General features: G+C 42.7%; 1 protein-coding gene across 10 annotated transcripts in view; it reads right to left on the bottom strand.

The window, feature by feature from the left end:
* Window positions 1-21,717, bottom strand: part of TTLL11 (tubulin tyrosine ligase like 11) — a 245,861-nt gene that overhangs the window by 181,730 nt on the left and 42,414 nt on the right. For 7 of the 10 annotated variants that reach the window (XM_045043382.1, XM_045043376.1, XM_045043377.1 and 4 more), the window contains exons 2-3: window positions 11,816-11,912; window positions 4,339-4,472 (exon numbers count right to left, since the gene is read on the bottom strand). The exons of 1 other annotated variant lie outside the window; for it this stretch is intronic. In XM_045043382.1, coding sequence (XP_044899317.1) covers window positions 4,339-4,472; window positions 11,816-11,912 — 231 coding nt within the window. The remainder of the gene's footprint in view (window positions 1-4,338; window positions 4,473-11,815; window positions 11,913-21,717) is intronic. 2 more of the 10 variants (XM_045043384.1, XM_045043386.1) reach the window with 2 other exon arrangements.

Below are 21,717 nucleotides of genomic sequence, written 5' to 3' on the forward strand. Positions count from 1 at the left end.
AGCATTTGACAACATTAAGCACCCATTCATGATGAAAAACTTCTGCAAACTATAAAAGACACATTCCTCAACCTGATAAAGGGCGTCTACGAACAACATATAGCTAATATCACATGTAACAGTAAAAAGCTGTATGTTTTCCCCCTAAGATTGGGAACAAGGCAAAAAAGTCCACTCTAATTACTTCTAATTCAGTGATGTACTGGAGATCCTAGCCCAGTGCAGTATAATAAGAAAAATAAATAAAGACATAAAAGGCATATAAGGGAGGAAATAAAAAATATTAATTCACCAGTGAATTAATTGTATACATAGAAAATCCAAATAAATCTACAAAAAAAAAGAACTTGTAGAACTAATAAGGGAATTGAGCAAGGTCATATGATACAAGTTCAAAATTAAAAAGTCAACTGGGTATCTATATACTAGCAACAAACAATAGAAAAATGAAATTCAAAAAATACCATTTATAATAGCATAAAAAAAAAACATTCTTAGGGATAAAGTTAGTAAAATATGTGCAAGGCCTGTACTGAAAACTATAAAAACACTGCTGAGATAAATTAAGGAAGACATAAATACAGATAAAAGTCAAGGATTAGATGAGTTGACACTGTTAAGATGTCCACGGCTTCCAAACTGATCTGTAGAGACCGTGCAATCACAATCAAAGCAATCACAATCAAAGCCCGGTGTAGAAATGGGCAAACTGGTTACAAAAGCGAGGTGGACATGCAATGGTCCTGTGGTAACCAAAACAATCGTGAAGATACACGAAGTGGGAAGACTTGCACTACCCAATATACTCTACTGCTATAGTAACCAAGATAAAGCGTGGTATCAGCATAAGAGCAAACATACAGATGAGTGGCACAAAACAGACTCCAGAAACAGACCAAACACAGACGGTCAACTGGTTTTCAACAAGGTTGCCAAGGTAATTCAGTGAGGGAAACAATCATCAGTGCAGCAAAAGGCACTGGAAAAACTGAATATCCCTATGGAAGAAAGGAAACTTTCAACACTGATCTTGTGCCATATATAGAAACTGAGTTGAAATGAATCATAAATCTAAGTGTAAACCCTAAAACTAACACACTTCTGGAAAAAAAAACAAAGTATAAAATCTTCCCAACATTTAGTTGGGCAAAGATGCCTTAGAGATCACACAGAAGCGGAAACGATAAAAGAAAAAAATTTTAAGTTCAAGTTCACCCAGATTAAAAACTTGTGCTCTTCAAAAGACAGAGTTAAAACATGAAAATTTGAGGTTAAGGTTTTGAAAAGTTAAAAGGGAGAAACTATTCACAATAGACATAGAAAAGACTTGTACACATAATATATAAAGAACCTACAACTTAAAAATAAAATGCCCATAGAAATAAACAAAATTTTAAATGTACACTTAACAAAAGAAGATACTCAAATGGCCACAAAGCATGTGAAAGATGCTCAACGTCTGGTCATCAGGGAGGTGTAAAAAATTTTTTTTAACGTTTATTTATTTTTGAGACAGAGAGAGACAGAGCATGAACAGGGGAGGGGCAGAGAGAGAGGGAGACACAGAATCCGAAACAGGCTCCAGGCTCTGAGCTGTCAGCACAGAGCCCGATGCGGGGCTTGAACTCACAGACCGTGAGATCATGACCTGAGCCGAAGTCGGACGCTTAACCGACCGAGCCACCCAGGCGCCCCAGGGAGGCGTAAATTAAAACCATAAAGAGATACAACTACACGTCTCCAAGAATGTCTAAAATTCAAAAGACTAACAGTACCAAGTCTTGCCAATGACAGAACTCTCACACACTGCTGGTGAGGGTGTACAACCACTTTGGAAAACACTTTGGCAAGTTCTTGTAAGTCACACATACAGATACCATATGATCCAGAAATTCCACTCGTTAGGTACAACCCAAGAGAAATGAAAATATACATCCACAAAATGATTTGTATGTGATCAATCATGGCGGTTTTAATATAAAATCCCAAACTGGAAATAACCCAAATGCCCCCTCAATTGGTGGTTGGATAAGCAAATTGTGGTATATTGATACAATGGAGTACTACTTGCCAATAAAAATACAAACTGCTGATATACACAACAAACATGGGTGAATCTCAAAAACATAATTCTGAAAGAAACAAAAAGACTCAAAGAAGTATATATATCATATATGATTTCTTGAACACGCAAAATTAATCTATAATGAGAATGCAGATCAGCGGCTGCCTGGGCCGGAAGAGTTGAGGGAATGGATTGCAAAGAGGCACAGAGGAATTTTTGGGGTTGATGGAAAAGTATCTGATTTTGAAAGCACAGTTGGTAGGTATCTCATTTAAATTCACAGAATAGGGGCGCCTGGGTGGCTTAGTCGGTTAAGTGTTGGACTTCGGCTCAGGTCATGATCTCACGGCTCTTGAATTCAAGCCCTGCTTCAGGCTCTGTGCTGACAGCTTGGAGTCTGGAGCCTGCTTTGGATTCTATGGCTCCCTCTCTCTCTCTCTGCCCCTCCCCCACTTGCACTCTCTCTCTGTCTCTCAAAAATGAATAAACACTTTAAAAAATGTTTTTAACTCAAAGAAAAACACAGAGGGGCGCCTGGGTGGCGCAGTCGGTTAAGCGTCCGACTTCAGCCAGGTCACGATCTCGCGGTCCGTGAGTTCGAGCCCCGCGTCAGGCTCTGGGCTGATGGCTCGGAGCCTGGAGCCTGTTTCCGATTCTGTGTCTCCCTCTCTCTCTGCCCCTCCCCCGTTCATGCTCTGTCTCTCTCTGTCCCAAAAATAAATAAAAAACGTTGAAAAAAAAAAAAAAGAAAAACACAGAGTTGTAGAAATGGGACAGACACATATTCCACACGGGGACAAAAACGTGAACACAACCACGGAAGTGGGAAATTGAGGGGTGAGTATGGGGAATAGCTGAGCATTTATTTTTTTTAATTAACTTTATGGAAGCATAATTTACAAGCAATAAAATGTACTCATTTTAAGTTAATAACTGGATGAATTTTAAGAAATGTGTAAACCCATGTGACGAACATCCCATAGACAGCTTCCTTTCCAAAATTACCACTTCAAACTTTTTTTGTGCTTACGAAATCATAATTTTATTACAAGCTTTATGATTTAATATTAAAACCAAAACAACATGTAGGCAATAAAATAGATTATAAAAAACATAGGCCTTGAAATCAGCTCTAGGTTTAAATCCCTGTCTCCAGCAGGTCACTTTGCCTATCAAAGCCTCAGCTTCCTTATCCACAAAATGGGATTAATAATACAACCAACTTCCCAAGATCACCATGAGGATTAAAAGAAATAATGGTGGGGCGCCTGGGTGGCTCAGTCGGTTGAGTGTCCGACTTAAGCTCAGGTCGCGATCTCACAGTTCGTGAGTTCGAGCCCCGCGTCGGGCTCTGGGCTGATGGCTCAGAGCCTGGAGCCTGCTTCCGATTCTGTGTCTCCCTCTCTCTCTGCCCCTCCCCCGTTCATGCTCTGTCTCTCTCTGTCTCAAAAATAAATAAACATTAAAAAAAAAAAAAAGAAATAATGGTAACCTTCTGGCACAATGCCTGGAGCACACGGTAGGACCAATAAATGGTATCAGCCTTATCACGATGAGATAGGCATCTGTCGCATACTCTCAGAGGTATGGTATGGACCATGGGACCTACTGGCAACGGCTTTGAAATGGTCCTAAATGAAAAATGGCGATCTTGAATTCAGCTTCCCTACTGGTACTCTTTCACAATCAGTGGTGAAGGCTGCAAAGTATTTTGTGCCCAAACATTTTGCTTTGATATGGAATGGGTGATTTGAAAATTGACACTAGAGCAGATTTAAAGCAGAGAACACTTAAAGGGTCCCCTCCCATAACCCCTCAGTGTGTCAGACCTACTTCCCTAGCCTTGAAACAGAGTCTGACCTCCCACATTTCATACTACAGGATGCTGGGGAGACCACGCTCCAGATTCACCCGGTCCCGATCTGCTTGTGGTCTTAGCCACCTGCTCCAGCTCTGGCTTCTTGGCTTTCCAAACACTGACTCCAAGACCCGGCTCCCAATATCTGCCTCAGGCCAGTCTCCTCAGGTCAAGACCCACTTCTTCAGTTTACCTACCTGTCACCCTGCCCGTTCAACTCTCCAAGCTCCTTGATTGCTGCCGACACCCACTGTGTACTGCTGTGACACCCCCTCGGCCAGTCGCAGCTTCCTGGGGACCCCCCGCCCCAGCTCCCAGCACACAGGACCCAGGACCCAGCTCCCGGGACACAATTGCAAACATGTTATGATTATGAATTATGATTCAAGGGTCGTGGGGACAGAGCGCCATCTACCTGAGCCACAAAGAGCTGGAACTCGTCAGGCAGAATCCATGAGCGAGGGTAGAAGTTGTACTCCTCAGGAAAGAGATTCTGCATGATTCTCACGGCTCTGCTCAGAGTAATTTTACGCACCATCTCCGTCATGCCTGGGGAGAAGAGAAGCTGTGAGGTTTGAACAGCAGTGGGCCACTAGCTATAAAACAGCCATTATTGGGGACTTTTAAAACCACCCACCCGACGTATTCCCTGTCTCAGACAGGATAAAAAAAGGTATGAGCTGTTCCCCACAGTGGTGACTCATGGTTTGGAAAGACCCACCAAATTAATGAAAAACTTGAGGCAGGAGACAGATATTTTTTTTCTCTTATAAAAATGAAGCATCAATTTGAAGGAATGAGTTTCTACCTAGTCTATTATTCCATTCTTTGCCAGCCCCCTAGATAACGGATAAAGAGAAGCATTTATATCTTGCACTTAAAACTTCAGATCCTCCTTAATTTGGGGCCACCATATACACTCCTGGGACTGCTTCTATCTTATACCCTCGAGAACATTACCTGGTGGACTCCGCCTACCTTACGAGAAGCTTAATTAAATTGCTTTGTTTTAATCTTTCATCAGTGTTAAAGGTATGAAGTAAAAGAATATGTAGCTTTCAGCACAAAATCTGTCTCCTTGAAATAAGGACACAAAGTGGAAAGGATATCATAGCATAATTTATAGGTTAGGGGGAAAAAATGGAATCTGTAGGAGTTCTGCAGTTATAAGTACTTCACTAACAGTTGATCAGACCTCATTAATTTGCCCAGAGGGGATTCAAATGTCTCACTTATAAAACATTTTAAAAGATGGTGGATTTTTTTTTTTCTCGTAACGTCTTCAGGAACTCTGACGAGAGAAGACACAGAGTCTATTCCTTAGCGAATGTTAAGCAAATAGGCAGAAATTCTTTCAAATTTTAGCAGACTTATCTCTCGAGGCAAATATCACCACTGAGAATGGAGACTAAAAATGGCCTTCACCCTCAAAGAGGCTACACAGTTCCATCACTGACACTGGAAATTTGTTTAGCAAAAGTTATTTTTAACAGAAAGCACACAGTTCCACGTCAGTTTGGCATGTCTGAATTATCACACATTTCAAGTGGGCACAATCAGAATGAAAGAGATTTCTCTAAATTCCCACGTTCAGGAAGTGAAGGGTGAACATCTGAGAACGAAGGTTTTAATAACCTGCTTCTTGCTTCCCTCAGCATAATTAAAAAGAGCAATAAATCTGAAGATCGCAGATTCAAGATGTCAATGCACAGCTTCTTGGCTCTTGTTTAGAAGGAGATAGAGAAGGATTAAACAAGATATAAAGGAGCTTAAAAGGCACTAATAAACTGTGCCCTGATGTGAACTCTTCGATATTAAAGAAAACTCACTGAGGATACTGTTCTGAGCTTCCCGAGAAATAAGTATGAGCCTAGAAAACTACAACTGTCTCCTTTCAGTCCCCTGTGAAATTAGAATTTTTGAGCTAGAAACACTGGAGCCAAACACAAAGTGCACAAAACAAAAATCTCAACATTTTTTGGAGCTTTTTTCTTTTCTTTGACAATACCGGGTGACCAATCTAGACGAAAACCCTTCGTAACTAACTGTGATACGGCACCTGACACCAAGTAGATGAAGCCTCCTGGCCAGTGTTGTGGTACTTGCTACCCTTTAATGGCCTTGTGACAGGAGGAGGTTCTCTTTCAGAAACCCCTGAGCAGATCGGATGGACTCACACAACACAGACAGAATTGCTGTGAGCACAGAAGCGTGGTTTGAACGCTCTAGGAAAGTTTTATGAAAATCAATGTCCAGCAAACTGAGTACGTATCCTTTTGAAATCTGCAAGGGCTGCTTCTACAATGTGGATCTTAAGTCCCCACATGAGCTGACAGGTCTGCCACCAAGCTTGCTTTTGCGCCAGCCTCCAGGTAGTTCTCTACTGAAAACAGCCAACTTGGAAGCACGCTACAGGCCAGTGGCTGCTTTTCCCGGACACTTCCGACCCCCAGGCTATGGACGGCTCACCCCTCCTCTGCCTAAATGCCTGTCTCCAGAAGGCACCAGCGTAGACCTCCCTCAATCCTTACCGCCAAACCCGTTGTTCCTCCACATATCTAGGCTGTGCTCCCTCCCGGTGCTGCCAGGGAAAGCGTCCCCAACCCCCCACTACACCCCATGCAGAAGCTGCTGGTGTCTGGGCTTCCGGTGGTGGCTCAGAGACAGAAGTGGGGAGTGTCATCTTCTCTCAGTGAGATGCTGACCGGAGTAGCTGGGTTTTTAGCTGAGCCAGAGCACACGTTCCCAGAGTAAACATGTGAAAAGAGCGGTCATTGCCAGGCTCTGCTGGCTCTAGACTCCACCTCCCTTCTCCAAGCAGCTGTGGCAAGTGACCCCTCCCTGTGACCCCTGCCCTAGGCTCTGAGACACATTCTAACCTGAGGTGGAAGTTCTAGGTCTAACCCTCAGCTCCCCTCCTTCCCCCCCACCCCCACCAAATTGGGAACAAGGCAATCTTTGACCCTGACTTTGTACGCCAATTAGATAAGGAGGATTTCAACTTTCTCCATTGCTTTGTCCCCAGATTTCGGTAACCTGTCTTTTGCTCCTGGCGCCTTTGCAATGCCTTTGCTTTGTCCCCTCCAGAGTTCCTCCTCTGTTCCTCCCAAAACTACCCAGCAAGGGCGAGTGTCCTCCTGCCTGTGACTTTAGCCCTGTGCCCGCCCTCTGGCTGCCTACTTATAGGTTCTTTTGAGGCTGACTGCCTACCCGGGTCTCTCAACGAGGTCTACCTCCAGATGTCCCTTGTACGATTTCCCCTCTCACTTAGGTAGAGTTTCCCACGCCAAGAACTTGCCTCCTGCCACTCTTGGGTTCTCCTCTCTGCCACACTGGAGTCTCAGGGCCTGGTAGGTCTTATCCCCTGTGAAGCTGCACAACAGTATAACAGACTGATCCTGAGGCTTGCCCACACAGACCTATTATTTAACCCAATTAAAAACAAAGACAAAAACAAAAACAAAACCTGAGCTGCGTCGAGAGCACTATTCAATCCCAATATCATCAATAACAATAATTCTTGGCAAAAACACATTATGGTCACCCAACAACAAAGAAATGCCTTCAGATCCATCCTTCTCTCTCTGTTCCCATTGCCACCGATAAGTTCATCACTGGCCTGGACGCTGCAGCGGCCTCTTAGCTCTACCCTGTTTCCTTGCTCAGCCCTTCCACCCGCCTCCCATGCGATGCATCCCTCTGGCTGACCTTTCTAAAATGCAAGCTGATCCTTGTCACTCTCTGGCTTAACAATTTTTCAGTGGTTCCCCATGACCTTCAGACTGTAAGAATGCTATCCTCTGGTTCCTGCCTGTCACCTGTCCACTGCTGCTATCACATTTGACCTTTTCTGACCATCACGGGCCACCTGCCCTTCACTGAATGAGCAGCCTGGTCTAAACATCCTACGTCTTTGCACCAACTCTGCTCCCTCGTTTTGCAGGGAGGTCAGGCCCATCCACCCTTGGAGGCTCAGTTCACATGGCAATTCCCTTCTCCAGGGTCCGTCCCCCAAGCAGATCTCAATTAGGTCACATGCCCTCATTCCAAACTCCCATGGCATCCCAGGATTCCTCTGTCTAGCACTTATTTTGTGTTTGACTTCTCTCCCTACGTGCTTTTCTCCTTGTTTTTATATTCCCAGCACAGCCCAGTGCTTGACAGTCAGGTGCCCCCATAGCTTTCTCCCTGGGACCCTCTCCCTCTCTGACAGAAAGTCCCCCGTCACGGCGGACTCTCAGGCGACATCTGCCATGTGAGGCCATGCATCTCAGACCCTGAAACTCAGCAAACAACTGTTGCTTATAAGCTGAGAATTGTCAGTTTGGGATTTTCTTAAAGCCAAGGACGTATCTAAATCAGATTATTTTTTATAGAAGGTCTTAATTCATCATTTAAGACACAATAACACTTCTTGAAGGACCTCGCCCATAGAAAAGTGGCTAAAATCTAATGTGTTGACACAAACAAAATAAATCACTTCCATATGCATCCCCAAAGGTTTCCAGTTTATTCGGCATGTGACACACTGACAGTTGCTGGCCACGTCCAGTAGAACTTACTCTACGTGATACACAATGCATAGAAGATGCATTGTTACAATAACAGGATACATCAGAGACAGAAGATAAGCCTGGACACAAACTAGAGCCACAGGACAGACCCTTCTGGAATCATGGCATAGCTAAGAATTGCTGTCTGCCATAGTGCAGAGGGTGTGGCCACACTGCCTCTGTGCCTAGAGGTTCGAGAGCCTGCTTTATCATTAGAACTAATTAACTGCCTTTGGTAAAGTGGAAAATTATACGTTCCAATCGCTGGCACATGGAATATGGGATGGAGCTAACTTGCTTGTTTGGAATGAATATTCTTGTATCACCTTTAATGAAACTAGTCCGTTGAGGGTACTTTTCTCTCATTTGTGTTCCAAAAGTAAAGCCAGAGCCATGACTTCTTTCCTACTCTCAGCTGTGAGACGAGGCATGAGCAAATAGGGGGAAATGTAAATGAAGCCTCGTTTGATGATTCATGTCTTAAGAACTCTGTCTTCATTCAAAGGACTGTTCTCTTCCAAATTACATCCCTTCAATATCCCAGTAAGTCCTCTGAGCGGCATCAAAAAGTCACCTTTTATGAGCAGGAAGACAGAGAAAATAATAGCGATCCCATTAAACCGTGTGGAAGAACCCTGGCTACCAGAATCGTTCTTGTTCTCCAACATAACCCTCCCTCCTCCTCTAACCTTGGGTTAATTCTCTATCTCTGTTTCCCTGGAAACCAATAAAGGTAGAAAGTTAGCTGTGTTACTAGACAACAGAGCATATGGTTAAAATGATCCCTGGTTGGCAAATTGCATAAATACCTGGTAGGCAGCCGTAGCTCCAGGCTTTCCTGATGTAATGATTCTTGTAACTTAACACGACCCTGCTGGGGACCCTGGAAGCCATGCTTTAGAGTAGCTACATGGGATACGGCTCTTAGGGGGTCTCTGAGCCGAGACAGGCCCGTGTTCACTGATGTAGGTCTTGTCCCCTTAAACCTGAGCTTTCACTCGAGGGGTGAGACAAGCCCCTGGCACCCTTGCAGAGACACCACTGGAGAGAAATGCCTGACACTGACTGGCTGGAAAGCTGTGTTTCCTGCCCTATATCCTTCGAGGCGAATCTGAGCGATGTGAGGCCCAGGGGAGTCTGCATGCTGAATTGAAACCCCCTAGTAGAAGTGGCATAACTCGCCAGTGTACAATGTATGGCTACTGGGTTTTCTGAGAGGTGTTTTCTTAAAGACATGGCATAGGATGTGCCAAAGAAAATGAATTATCTTCTTTAAAGTAAATTCTCAGCCCACCATGGGGCTCGAATTCCCGAATTCCTGACCTTGAGATCAGGAGTCATATGCTCTACGGACTGAGCCAGGCAGGTGCCCCAGAAAAAGAGTAAATTGATTCTCCCTTTTAAAAATAAGCATAAATGATACCACCCTAAGAGAAAACACCTTATATTCAGGCAACCACACTCTGATGTATCACACAAAAATGATACAAAAATATGGTTAAGGTTTGGGAGGAAATATAGAAGTACTCACATTGCGGTTTTGTTAAATGAGGGATGGGATTGAGGGTGATGCTATTTTTTTAAAAAAAATTCTTTATTACTGTATTACAGTACGGTTTGTGCATATTGAGTTAAAATTTCTGAATACAAAACACAGACCCTTTGGCTGCGATCACCCTCAGCTTAACCCAATGTTCCTCCCTCGCTGAGCACACCCACTCCCTTAACCACCCTCCTCACTTAGCCATTAAAAATAATGAACAGCAATCAATAGCAGAAGAGGGTGGGAAAGATTAAAAATAAAATGGAAAGGCAACTGGGTGGCTGGGAGTGGAGCGAGGGGGTGTCTTAAAGTGTTGACTCTGACATTTCCTGGCACAAGTCTCCCTTACAGGAAAGCGCACTGGGATACTGTCCCCAGGTAAAAGGCAGGCACTGTCTCTGCCTGTCGTTCCCAACACGGACACTGCTGTATTTGGTTTTAAAAATGGTACCTCCAATTATGATACTTGAAGACAATAGAAGCTGCTAACGCCATTTCTGTGACCTATTCCTAGGATTTCAGTACTTCTGTTTCTTGCAAATAATTAAAGTGGTCTATTGCTTTTCATTTAGAGAATATAGTCCCCTCATTACACCCTCATATTATAACCCAGAAGGTGAAGATCGTGTTCTTCCACTAGTGAAATTAGACCAGAAAATCCCATCTTTTTGTTTTTGAGCCTCCAGTCTTTAACTCTTGGTGGGAAACTCCACACCCGAAAAACAAATAACCCAGTGAAGAAATGGGCAGAAAACATGAATAGACACTTCTCTAAAGAAGACATCTGGATGGCCAACAGGCACATGAAAAGATGCTCAACGTCGTTCCTCATCAGGGAAATACAAATCAAAACCACACTCAGATATCACCTCACGCCAGTCAGAGTGGCCAAAATGAACAAATCAGGAGACTATAGATGCTGGAGAGGATGTGGAGAAATGGGAACCCTCTTGCACTGTTGGTGGGAATGCAAATTGGTGCAGCCACTCTGGAAAACAGTGTGGAGGTTCCTCAGAAAATTAAAAATAAGACCTACCCTATGACCCAGCAATAGCACTGCTAGGAATTTACCCAAGGGATACAGGAGTGCTGATGCATAGGGGCACTTGTACCCCAATGTTTATAGCAGCACTCTCAACAATAGCCAAATTATAGAAAGAGCCTAAATGTCCATCAACTGATGAATGGATAAAGAAATTGTGGTTTATATACACAATGGAGTACTACGTGGCAATGAGAAAGAATGAAATATGGCCCTTTGTAGCAACAGGGATGGAACTGGAGAGTGTGATGCTAAGTGAAATAAGCCATACAAAGAAAGACAGATACAATATGTTTTCACTCTTATGTGGATCCTGAGAAACTTAACAGAAACCCATGGGGGAGGGGAAGGAAAAAAAAAAAAGAGGTTACAGTGGGAGAGAGCCAAAGCATAAGAGACTATTAAAAACTGAGAACAAACTGAGGGTTGATGGGGGGTGGGAGGGAGGGGAGGGTGGGTGATGGGTATTGAGGAGGGCACCTTCTGGGATGAGCACTGGGTGTTGTATGGAAACCAATTTGACAATAAACTTCATATATTGAAAAAATAAATAAATAAACTCTTGGTGGGTTAAATCCTGAGTACCTCTGCCTTGGCCTCCCTCCCGAGGTAAGGGCACTGTGGCAGTGCGGCCACGAGTCCCAATTAGGAGTCCTTGAGTTTGAGCTCAAAATGCTGTCATGTTCTTGTAGAAGAGGGCACCCTGACGCTCAGCCTAGAAACATTTTTCAACATCAACAATAACAACAGATACCTGGAAACTTGTTCACTTGGCCGGAGAATATGTCATTGTCATGAAATGAAACTCCATGCCAGTAGATGTCACAAGGCAAGCGTCGGCCAAATGGGAACTAGAAGACAGAGGGGGGAAAAAAGTGACTATTAACATGAACTAGAGGAGCAACTACTATCGTGAGTGTCTATTACGTACACATTCCCGGGACCTGGACATATCACATGATTTAATCCTCAAATTAGCACGTGAAGTAAATGATATCCTTTCTCATTTTATAAGTGAAGAAATGGTTTCAGACAGGTTAAGGAACTTGCTGGAGGTCACACCCAGTGAGGGGTGGAGTTCTGATTCTATGTGGCAGATACAGTACTCATGGTTTTACAAGTACCCTTTCATTTTGATCCTTGTAACTACCCTAGAAAGAATGATTCCCATTTTACTGGTGAGAAAATGGAGGATGGGGGGCACCTGGCTGGCTCAGTCGGTTAAGCTTCTGACTTCAGCTCAGGTCACGATCTCCTGGTCCATGAGTTCGAGCCCCGCGTCGGGCTCTGGGCTGATGGCTCAGAGCCTGGAGCCTGCTTCCGATTCTGTGTCTCCCTCTCTCTCTGCCCCTCCCCCGTTCATGCTCTGTCTCTCTCTGTCTCAAAAATAAATGAAACGTTAAAAAATTTTTTTTAAAAATGGAGGATGAGAAAGGTATTGAATATGCTTAATGTAACATAGAGCTGGGAAGGAGAGGAATCAGGATTTGAATCCAGGTCTATCTGAATCCCAAGCCATACTTCTCTCTCTGAAAATTGCCAACTCTCAAGTCAATCCCCGCCCCCCCTCCAAAAATGAGCTTGTACTCTCTTGCTTGTGCTCTCTCACTCATTCTCTCTCCCTGTTCTCTCCCATGTGTCAATCACACACACACACACACACACACACACACACACACACACACACAGAGTCTGTGAAGCAGGATATATCCCCCAGCGCCTCAATAAAGACTTCAATAAAGACTTTTTGAATGAATAAATGAACAAACCCAGGAATGGTCGTCTGATTCAAGGTGAGATAACCAGATTCTCTCTTCCAGGAATTTGGAAATCAGACATCCCAGGCAGCCACCCCTGCTGGCTCTCGAACCGGAAAAGATAAAAAGCCGGAGCCGGGCAGCTGTGCTTAGCTGTGAGCACAAAGAAGCAAAGGCAGCCAGGCTGCTGAGAGAGAAGAAAGGAGCAGGTGCAGAGAGAAAAGTGAAGGTAAGGCCATGTGGTCCTAGTGACAGACTGACTGACCTTAGCTCCCAGGGCTTCTAGATCCTAGGTGCAGACCCTCCTCAACCTGGCTGTCTCCCCTGTCCTTGGATCCTGTAAGACAGCCTTGTATCCTTAGAATCTATCCCTTCTTTGCACACGCTATAGGGTTTCCTAATTAGCAGCCAGAAATCCCGCAGTGAGACAGAAAGGCCTGCTCTTTCCACTACATCCTGCTGCCTCTCAAAGTTATCAACAAGTTCTACATTTACAGAATTCATTTTTAAAATCTGTAACTCAGATGACCCTTGTTAAAAAGGGAAAAAAGTGAGGACGTGTCAATTCATGCTTATTAAAGGTCCAGATGAAGAGAGATGCCAACACGTTAAATGCAACACTTGATTTTCCCATCGTAAGACTATAGCTAATCAGGGTTTTTATCTGCTCCAAGTTAAGAGAGTTAGGTTCCAGTGGGAGAACATAGCATCACCAATGAAATGGTGGTGGCTTGATGTTTTCCAACTATTCCAAATTAAAATGAAGGCAAACAGACTCAAGCCCTTTAAATCATTCACATAATTTCAAAGCTGTGCCAAAGTAAGGCATATGTTACACACTCTATTAGCATGAACAACTTTCATCTAAAATTTATAGCATTTTGCTTGTTTTCATTGCATCCAATGGACTGAAGTTATTAATTCAGTAGTCATAAATACAAAAAGATGCAACATATGTTATTTTCTTCCAGCTGTTAAGTGCTAACAGAGAGAAGGGGAAAATAACTTAGCCAGGGGAGTTTCTCGAAAAAGCAAACTATCCAAACAAAGTTTACTAAGATCCAAGTGGCTGTCCTGCCTGCAATGTGGGACTGACACCTGCTCCATGTCAGCCGACAGCCCATGACTCCTTATCACCTTGACAGTCACCCTTCAATCCTTGCCAACCTCATGAATCCCAAATCAACACTCCTTGCAGCAATGCCTTTAGCTCATTCAGTTTTGAGAAACTGTGTTTATTTTAATCCATTCATTCAACAATGACTACGTGCCAGACATTGTTCTAGGTGCTGAGAACACAGAGGAACTCAAGTCCCAGGACTTTCAAAATCCCACCTCTTTTTAAGATCTTTTTAAAAACTACTTACACAGCTTACATCATACTCAGTGTTGAAAGACTGAAAGCTTTTGCTCTAAGATCAGGAATGAGACAAGGATGCCCACTTTTGCCACTTTTATTCAACACAGTATCACAAGTTCTAACCAGAGCAAAAGGCAAGAAGAAGAAATGAAGCATCAAATTGGAAAGGAAGAAGTAAAATGATCTTTTTGCAGATGGCATGATCTTCTATGTAGAAAACCCTAAAGATTACACACACACACACACACACACACACACACAGAGAGAGAGAGAGAGAGAGAGAGAGAGAGAGAAATAATAGATGAATTCAGCAAAGTTGAAGGATACAAAATCAATACACAAAAATCCATTTTTTCTATATATTAACCATGAGTGATCCAAAAAGAAAATTAAGAAAACAATTACATTTATAATAGCATCAAAAAGAATAAAATACTTAGGAATTAGCTTAACCAAGGAGGCAAAGCCTTGTATGCCAAACACTACAAAATGTTGCTGAAAGAAATTAAAGAAGAAATACATAAGTAGAAAGACATCCCATGTTCATGAATTAGAAGACTTTATATTGCTAAGACTTTATATTGTCAATACTACCCAAAGCAATGTACAAATTCAATGCAATCTCTACCAAAACCCAAATGACTTTTTTTCCCTTGCAGAAATAGCACAATCTATCATAAAATTCATGTGGAATCTTAAGGGACCCCAAATAACCAAAACAATCTTAAGAAGGAAGAACGTGTTGGATGTATCACAATTCCTGACGCCAAAACTTAACAACAAAGCTATAGATATCAAAACAGCACATAAAACAACAAGATACAGTAAGATACCACTGTACAACTATCAGAATGGCCAAAATCCAAAATACTGACAACACCAAATGCTGGCAAGGATGTGGGGCAATGGGAACTCTCACTCATTACTGATGGGAATGCAAAATTGATACAGCTACTTGGAAGAGATTTTACAGTTTCTTAAAAAAGTAAACATACTCTTACATATGATTCAGTAATTATGCTCCTTGGCATTTACCCAAATGAGTTGAAAAATTATGTCCAGGAAAAAAAATCTACACATGAATGTTTATAGCAGTTTTATTAATAATTGCCAAACCTTGGAAGCAACCAAGATGTCCTTCAGTAGGTAAATGGGTTAGATAAACTGTGGTGCATCCAGATAATGGAATATTATTCAGTGCTAAAAAAAGATAATGACCTATTAAGCCAAGAAAAGACATGGAGGGATCTCAAATGCATATTTCTAAGTGAATGACGCCCATTTGAAAAGGCTAACTGCTGTATGATTCCAAGTATATGACATTCTGAAAAAGGCAAAACTACAGAGCCAGTAAAAAGATCAGTGGTTGCATGGATTAGGAGGGAGGAAGGCATGAACAGGTGGAGCACAGAGGATTTTTAGGGTAGTGATACTACTCCACATAATACCATAATAGTGGATACATATCATGATTCATTGTCCAAACCCACAGAATGTACACCACCAAGAGTAATAAGCTTTACTATAAACTATGGACTTTTGGTGATAATGTGCCAATGTATGTCCATCAGTTGCAACAAATGTACCATTCTGGCATGAGATTTTGATAGCTGGGGAGGCTATGCATATGTAGGATCAGTGAACATATGTGAAACCTCTGTTCCTTCTGCTCAATTTTGTAGTGAACCAAAAAACCAAAGTAAAAACCAGTATGGTACTGGCATAAAGACAAACATATAGACTAAGGGGACAGGAAACAGAACCCAGAAATCAACCCTGATATATATGGTCAAATTATTTTTGACAAGGATGACAAGACTATTTGGTGGGGAAAGGACATTCTGTTCAACAACTGGTGCTGGGAAAACTGGATATCCACATGCATAAAGAATGAAGTTGGACCCTTACCTTACACCATAAAAAGAAATCACTCAAAATGGGTCAAAGACCTAATCATAAGAGCTAAAACCATAAAACTCTTACAAGAAAATATAGGGAATAAGCTTTATGATATTTAATTTGATAAGGATTTCTTGGATATGACACTAAAGCATAGGTAACAAAAGAAAAATAAATAAATTGAACTTTGTTGAAATTAAAACGTTTTTGCATCAAAGGACACTCGTCCACAGAATGAAAGGACGGCCCATGGAATAGGGGAAAATATTTGAAAGTCATGTATCCGATAAGGCATGTATCAGATATGTATCTGAATATATTAAAACAAATTTTAAATACGTATATAAGAATATGTTTTGAAACTTTTACAACTTAAGAACAACAAAAACAATTAAAAAGCGGGAAAAGGACTTGAATAGACATTTCTCCAAAGAAGACATACAGATGGCGAATAAGCACATGAAAAGATGCTCAACATCACTAATCATTAGGAAAATGCAAATCAAAACCACAATGAGCTACAACTTCACACTCATCAGGATGGCTGCATCAAAAATAATAAAAAGGAAATAAGTGCTGATAAGGATGTAGAGAAATTGGAACCCTTAGGCACTGGGAATGTAAAAACCTGCTGTGGAAAATGAAACTGTCACATGATCCAGCAATTCTACTTCTGAGTATTTACCCAAAAGAACTGAAATTGGGTACTTGAACAGATATTGATATACAAACGTTCAGCATTATTCAAAGTAGCCAAGGTGGAAATGGTCCATGTGTCCATCAACTGTCTATCAACCGATAAACAAAATAGAATACATTCATACACTGTAAAATTACTCAGTCTTAAGAAGGAATGAAATTTTGGCACCTGGTACAACATGGATGAAACCCTGAAGACACTATGCCAAGTGAAATAAACCACTTACATGAGGTAGTTAGCGTAGTCAAATTCAGAGAGACAGAAAGTAAAACAGTGGTTTCTAAGGGCTAGGGAGAGGGGAAAATGGAGTATTATTTGTTTAATGGGTACAGAACTTCAGTTTGGGGAGATGAAAAATGTTCTAGAGTTGATAGTTGCACAACAGTGTAAATGTATTTAATGCTACTTAAAAATGGTTAAGATAAATTTTGTTGGGTACATTTCACCACAATAAAATAACAATTAAAAAAAAAAAAAAAAAACTGTCTCCTTATGCCCCTGAGGGTAAGGGGCCATTTGTGGCTCTACTCTGAGCTCTCTATAGCCTGGAATGCTATGTGGCTTTTCATGGGGCAGTTGGAATTGGCCCTTGTTTCTCAGTTCCCCCACTCCCCATTTTTCTCAAGGTCAGCACCATCCTCCCAGGTACCTACGTTCTAAATTTGGGAGTCATCTTTTTCCTTTTCTCTTCTTCAAACCCTTTTGGAAAAAGGACTGGATTTGGGGTCAGAAGACCTGAGAGTTTCAGACTTGTTTCTGTCACTTGGTATGAGATCTTAAGCAACCAAAACATTTGTATCCTCCGTAGACTGAGACAAGAAAATGTGTCAAAGTGCAATAGGAACAAAACAAGATAATGGATGTGAAAATGCTTTGTACATTCCACACAACAATACAAATCTGAGGTGATCATTGATTTATTCACTTATTAAGCGTTAAGAACTTATCATGCGGCACAATGTGCCTCAAGTGCCAAAGACACATAGGGACATGTCTGCTTTCATGAAGCATACAGTCCATGGGGGAGAAAGAGTTGAGTCAGTCACTCCAATGTATCACTGCAAACCAAGTCATGGTAAGAACTGTGAACTGAGGTCCAGAGAGCAATGAGAGCACAGGGAGACCCAAATGCATCTGGGAAGTCAAAGAGGGCCACTCTGAGTAGGGGGACCGTGTGTTCATTCGCCAAGGACAGTTCCAGTTTACAGCTGCTGTCCTGGGGTTAATATTAATAGAACTTTTCTTCACTTTCAAATGTATCCTGGTTTGAACAGCAAACTGAGTGGTCGCCCTATTCCTAAGACAAGGCTATTTGAGGGGAGACTGTAAAGAACAGGTAAGTGAGGAAAGAAGAGCACTCCAGCCCAGAGATCAGACTGACCATGGCCCACTGGAAAGCCTAAAGGCAGGTCAAGGTGGCTGGGGCATGGAGGACCTGAGGAAAGCAGTGTGAGATAATCCTGAAGACCTCGGCAGATGCACACAGGGTAGGGCTGCCCCCCAGCCGGATCACAGAAACAGTAGGTCACGCCGAAAGATGAACCCACTGAGCAGAAGCCACTGAGTAAGAGGTCCCAGAGAGACAGAGAGCATGGGCTGAAAAAGGCCAGGGAGGAGAGTGTTTCAAGACAAAGAGAATGGTGACTGGTGTGAACGTGGCTGAGAGGTCAAACTCAGAGGTTGGAAACTAACAACTGCCTGCTGGATATGATGACAATGGAGAGCTCCAGGACCACTTCAGCCTGGGGATCACCTTCCTGGTCCCCTCAGCACTTACTGTGCCCATCACTGTCTGCACTCTTGGGTACTTCACGTGTAACCCCTAATTCCCTCAGAACACCATGCATTCCTAGGACCGGGAACAATCTGACATACTTCTCAGGTTTCAAGGATGACCAACCAGGTGTCCAATTGGTCACAGGCCCACAGGAACATCAGAAGCTGTAATCCAGACAATCACCCAGGTCACCCCTCCCTCCCCAGTACCCAACTGGTCAGAAAGTCTGGTTTATGTCCTGATTTATTTTTAAATTTTCTCCCCTTTCTTAATCCTCAATGCTACTGCCTAACTTCGGGGACTCATCTCCCACTGGGATGAGGTCCGCTGTCTGCCACAGTCTCCTCCTCTAATCCACCCCACACACAGAGGGGTGTTTCTTTAAAAGCACAACTCTGACCATGTCACTCCTTTGCTTACGACTCTTCAATGCCTTCCCATGAAACACAGGATTAAGTCTAAACTCCAAGCATGGCCCAAAAGACTCTTGCCAAACTCCTCTCTGCTAACCTGCTTGCCTCAAGTTGGGCCACAGACACCCTGGGCACTTGTACGGTCACTGCCCGACTACTTGTGACATATAAGTATATAGCGGTTCACTGTTTTGTGGCCTGGGTTTCCAGGTGTTATTCCTTCTGCCTGGGATCTTCTAACTTGGCTTGACCATCCACTCCCTCCTTCCATGAAGCTGTCTCACAAACCCTGGCTTCTACATGGCCCCTGTCACTTACACCCTCACGGGACATTTGCAACATCCCATCTGTAAGTCTGCCCACCTTGCCACTTTGTGAACTCTTTGAAGATGAAAACAGTCTTATCATCATTTGTGGATCCCTGACACCAAGTCTTTGTTTATAACTTTTTGTTTGTTCATAACCTTTTTGGGGTCAAGAATCACTTGGGGATTCTCATCAGAAAAGCACACACATGCATAAAATATGCATATATGCACATATGACTTGAAAAGATCCAAAGACTCCCTGGAGCCTCTGATTGTTCACAGACAGCACTATTAGCACATCTGTAGTATGTTTCATGAATAAATACATAAATAAAGGAACTTATGAATAGCAGCTACCCAAATACACTGTTACCATTGTCACCACTGTCACTATTAAGGTTAATATTTATTTAATTCTTACTACTATGTGTATGTGTTTCATACATAGATTATCTCATTTAATCCCCACAACCACCTTAAGAGAAAGGTGCTACAAATAATCCTATTTATAGATGAAGAAACCGAAGCTTTGAGAGATTAGATGACTCTCCCAAGAGTACTGAGGACAGAGTCAGGATCAAATCCAGGTATGCCTGCTTCCAAGACCCATGCACTTACCATTACACACAACTGAGGTTGATCTGTTGCTATGGTGGCATTTATTAGTCACACACGAGCTACAGTAACAAGCATACCCTCACCACATATGCTACCATCTTTGCCACAAAGGAGGATTCTCCCTCAGCGTATACACCTGTGTGGTCCCCAAATCCTTTTCCCTCTTACCCAGAAGGACTAAAACAAACTTGCAAAACAGCCAGGCTCCAACGAGAACTGAAACCATTAAATGTCCTTTAAGCATGTTTGTGCTTAAGGAATTGAGGTTCCGGTCCCTCTTCTAATAAATAGTCCAAAGAGCAAGTTCAAACCCCCTGGGGAGTTTCACAAAATGAAGTTTCACAGTGAATGCTGATAAAAGCACAATTCACATTTCTGTACTTTGTGAATGATTTTCTTCATAAAGCTTCTTCATGAAAGAAAATCTTTCAAGTGATTGGGCATAAAAGTGGCAAATAAGCTTTGATATGGGCAAGCACGTGTGCAATGCTTCTACAGGGGGAAATGACCCAAATTACTGCTTTAAAATGAGAGGCCCAAAGCACTCTGAAAAAACACAAGGGAAGGGGTATGAGCCAGAACAGCACGCTTGGACAAGGAAGACCCTGGCTCAAGCCTCGACTCACCACACCCCACCCCAACTGTGACACACTGACCTTGCGCCCCTACAGCTCATCTGCCAGGGAGGAAAACAACAGCAATAAAATCCATCCACCTCCTAGGGCGGTTCTGTGGACTGAGGTAACGAATGGGAAAGCACTTTGTAAACAGCAGATTGCTGTTATATAGGGTAGGTTATTATTTTTAGTGTCCAAGGAAATCACCTCAATGAGTAACTTCAATTAAAAAAGATGCCAACCAGAAATCAAGCATCATTAGGACAGCTCTTGAACACGAACACCACAGTGTACCTGCACTTGGGAAACCCTTGACGATGCCCCCAGGCAGAGTTAATAGATTCCTCACCAATGTTCCCTCTGCACTCTGTTGATGCCTATAGTACAGCCACTGCCTTGTAGGGTATTTATGTTTACATGATTGGCTCCCCATCAGACAGAATGCTGCAGGGTAGAGACATTCCTTTCTTTCTACCCTCTTCTCGACCTACCCATCTGTGGTAGGCAGCCTTTATAATAGTCTCCAATTATCCCTGCCTCCTGGAATTCATACCCTTGTGCAGTCTTCTCCCACAACTGTCACAGCCTTGGTCAATGTAACCAATATATACAGCAGAAGTGATGGGATGTCACTCCCATTATTAGGATATCCTTATAAAGAGACAGTGGCTTCTGTCTTGCGCATGCTGTGTGTGTGTGTGTGTGTGTGTGTGTGTGTGTGCGCGCGCGCACGTGTGTGCCCCTGGCTGCCTGGCTCCCATCTCTGTCTCTCATCATCATCATAATCATCATCATCACTACCACTCACTTCGGAAAGGTCTAGGGAGTGGTAAGAAATCAAAGCCTCCTGCCATCAGCCATGTGAATGAACTTGGAAGTGGATACTTTGGCCTCAGTCAAGTCCTCAGAGACTGCAGCTTCATGAGAGACCCTGAGCCAGAACCCCAGCTAAGTCACTCTCAGATTCCTAATCCCCAGAAAGTATGTGAATAATAAATGTGTGATGTTTAAAGCTGCTAAGCTTTGGGGAAATTTGTTACACAGTAATAGATAATGAATACACCATTCCAGGTTTATAACAGTGTCTTCGAGAATGAAGGAATTTAAGACTAATTTATTAAACACTTAATTGTGTGCCAGGCATCTTATATATATGCCTCCACTTCACACATGAAAAAATGTAATTCTGTTCCTAATAAGTGGCAAA

The sequence above is a fragment of the Felis catus genome, chromosome D4 (assembly GCF_018350175.1).
Source record: "Felis catus isolate Fca126 chromosome D4, F.catus_Fca126_mat1.0, whole genome shotgun sequence".
Lineage (NCBI taxonomy): Eukaryota > Metazoa > Chordata > Mammalia > Carnivora > Felidae > Felis > Felis catus.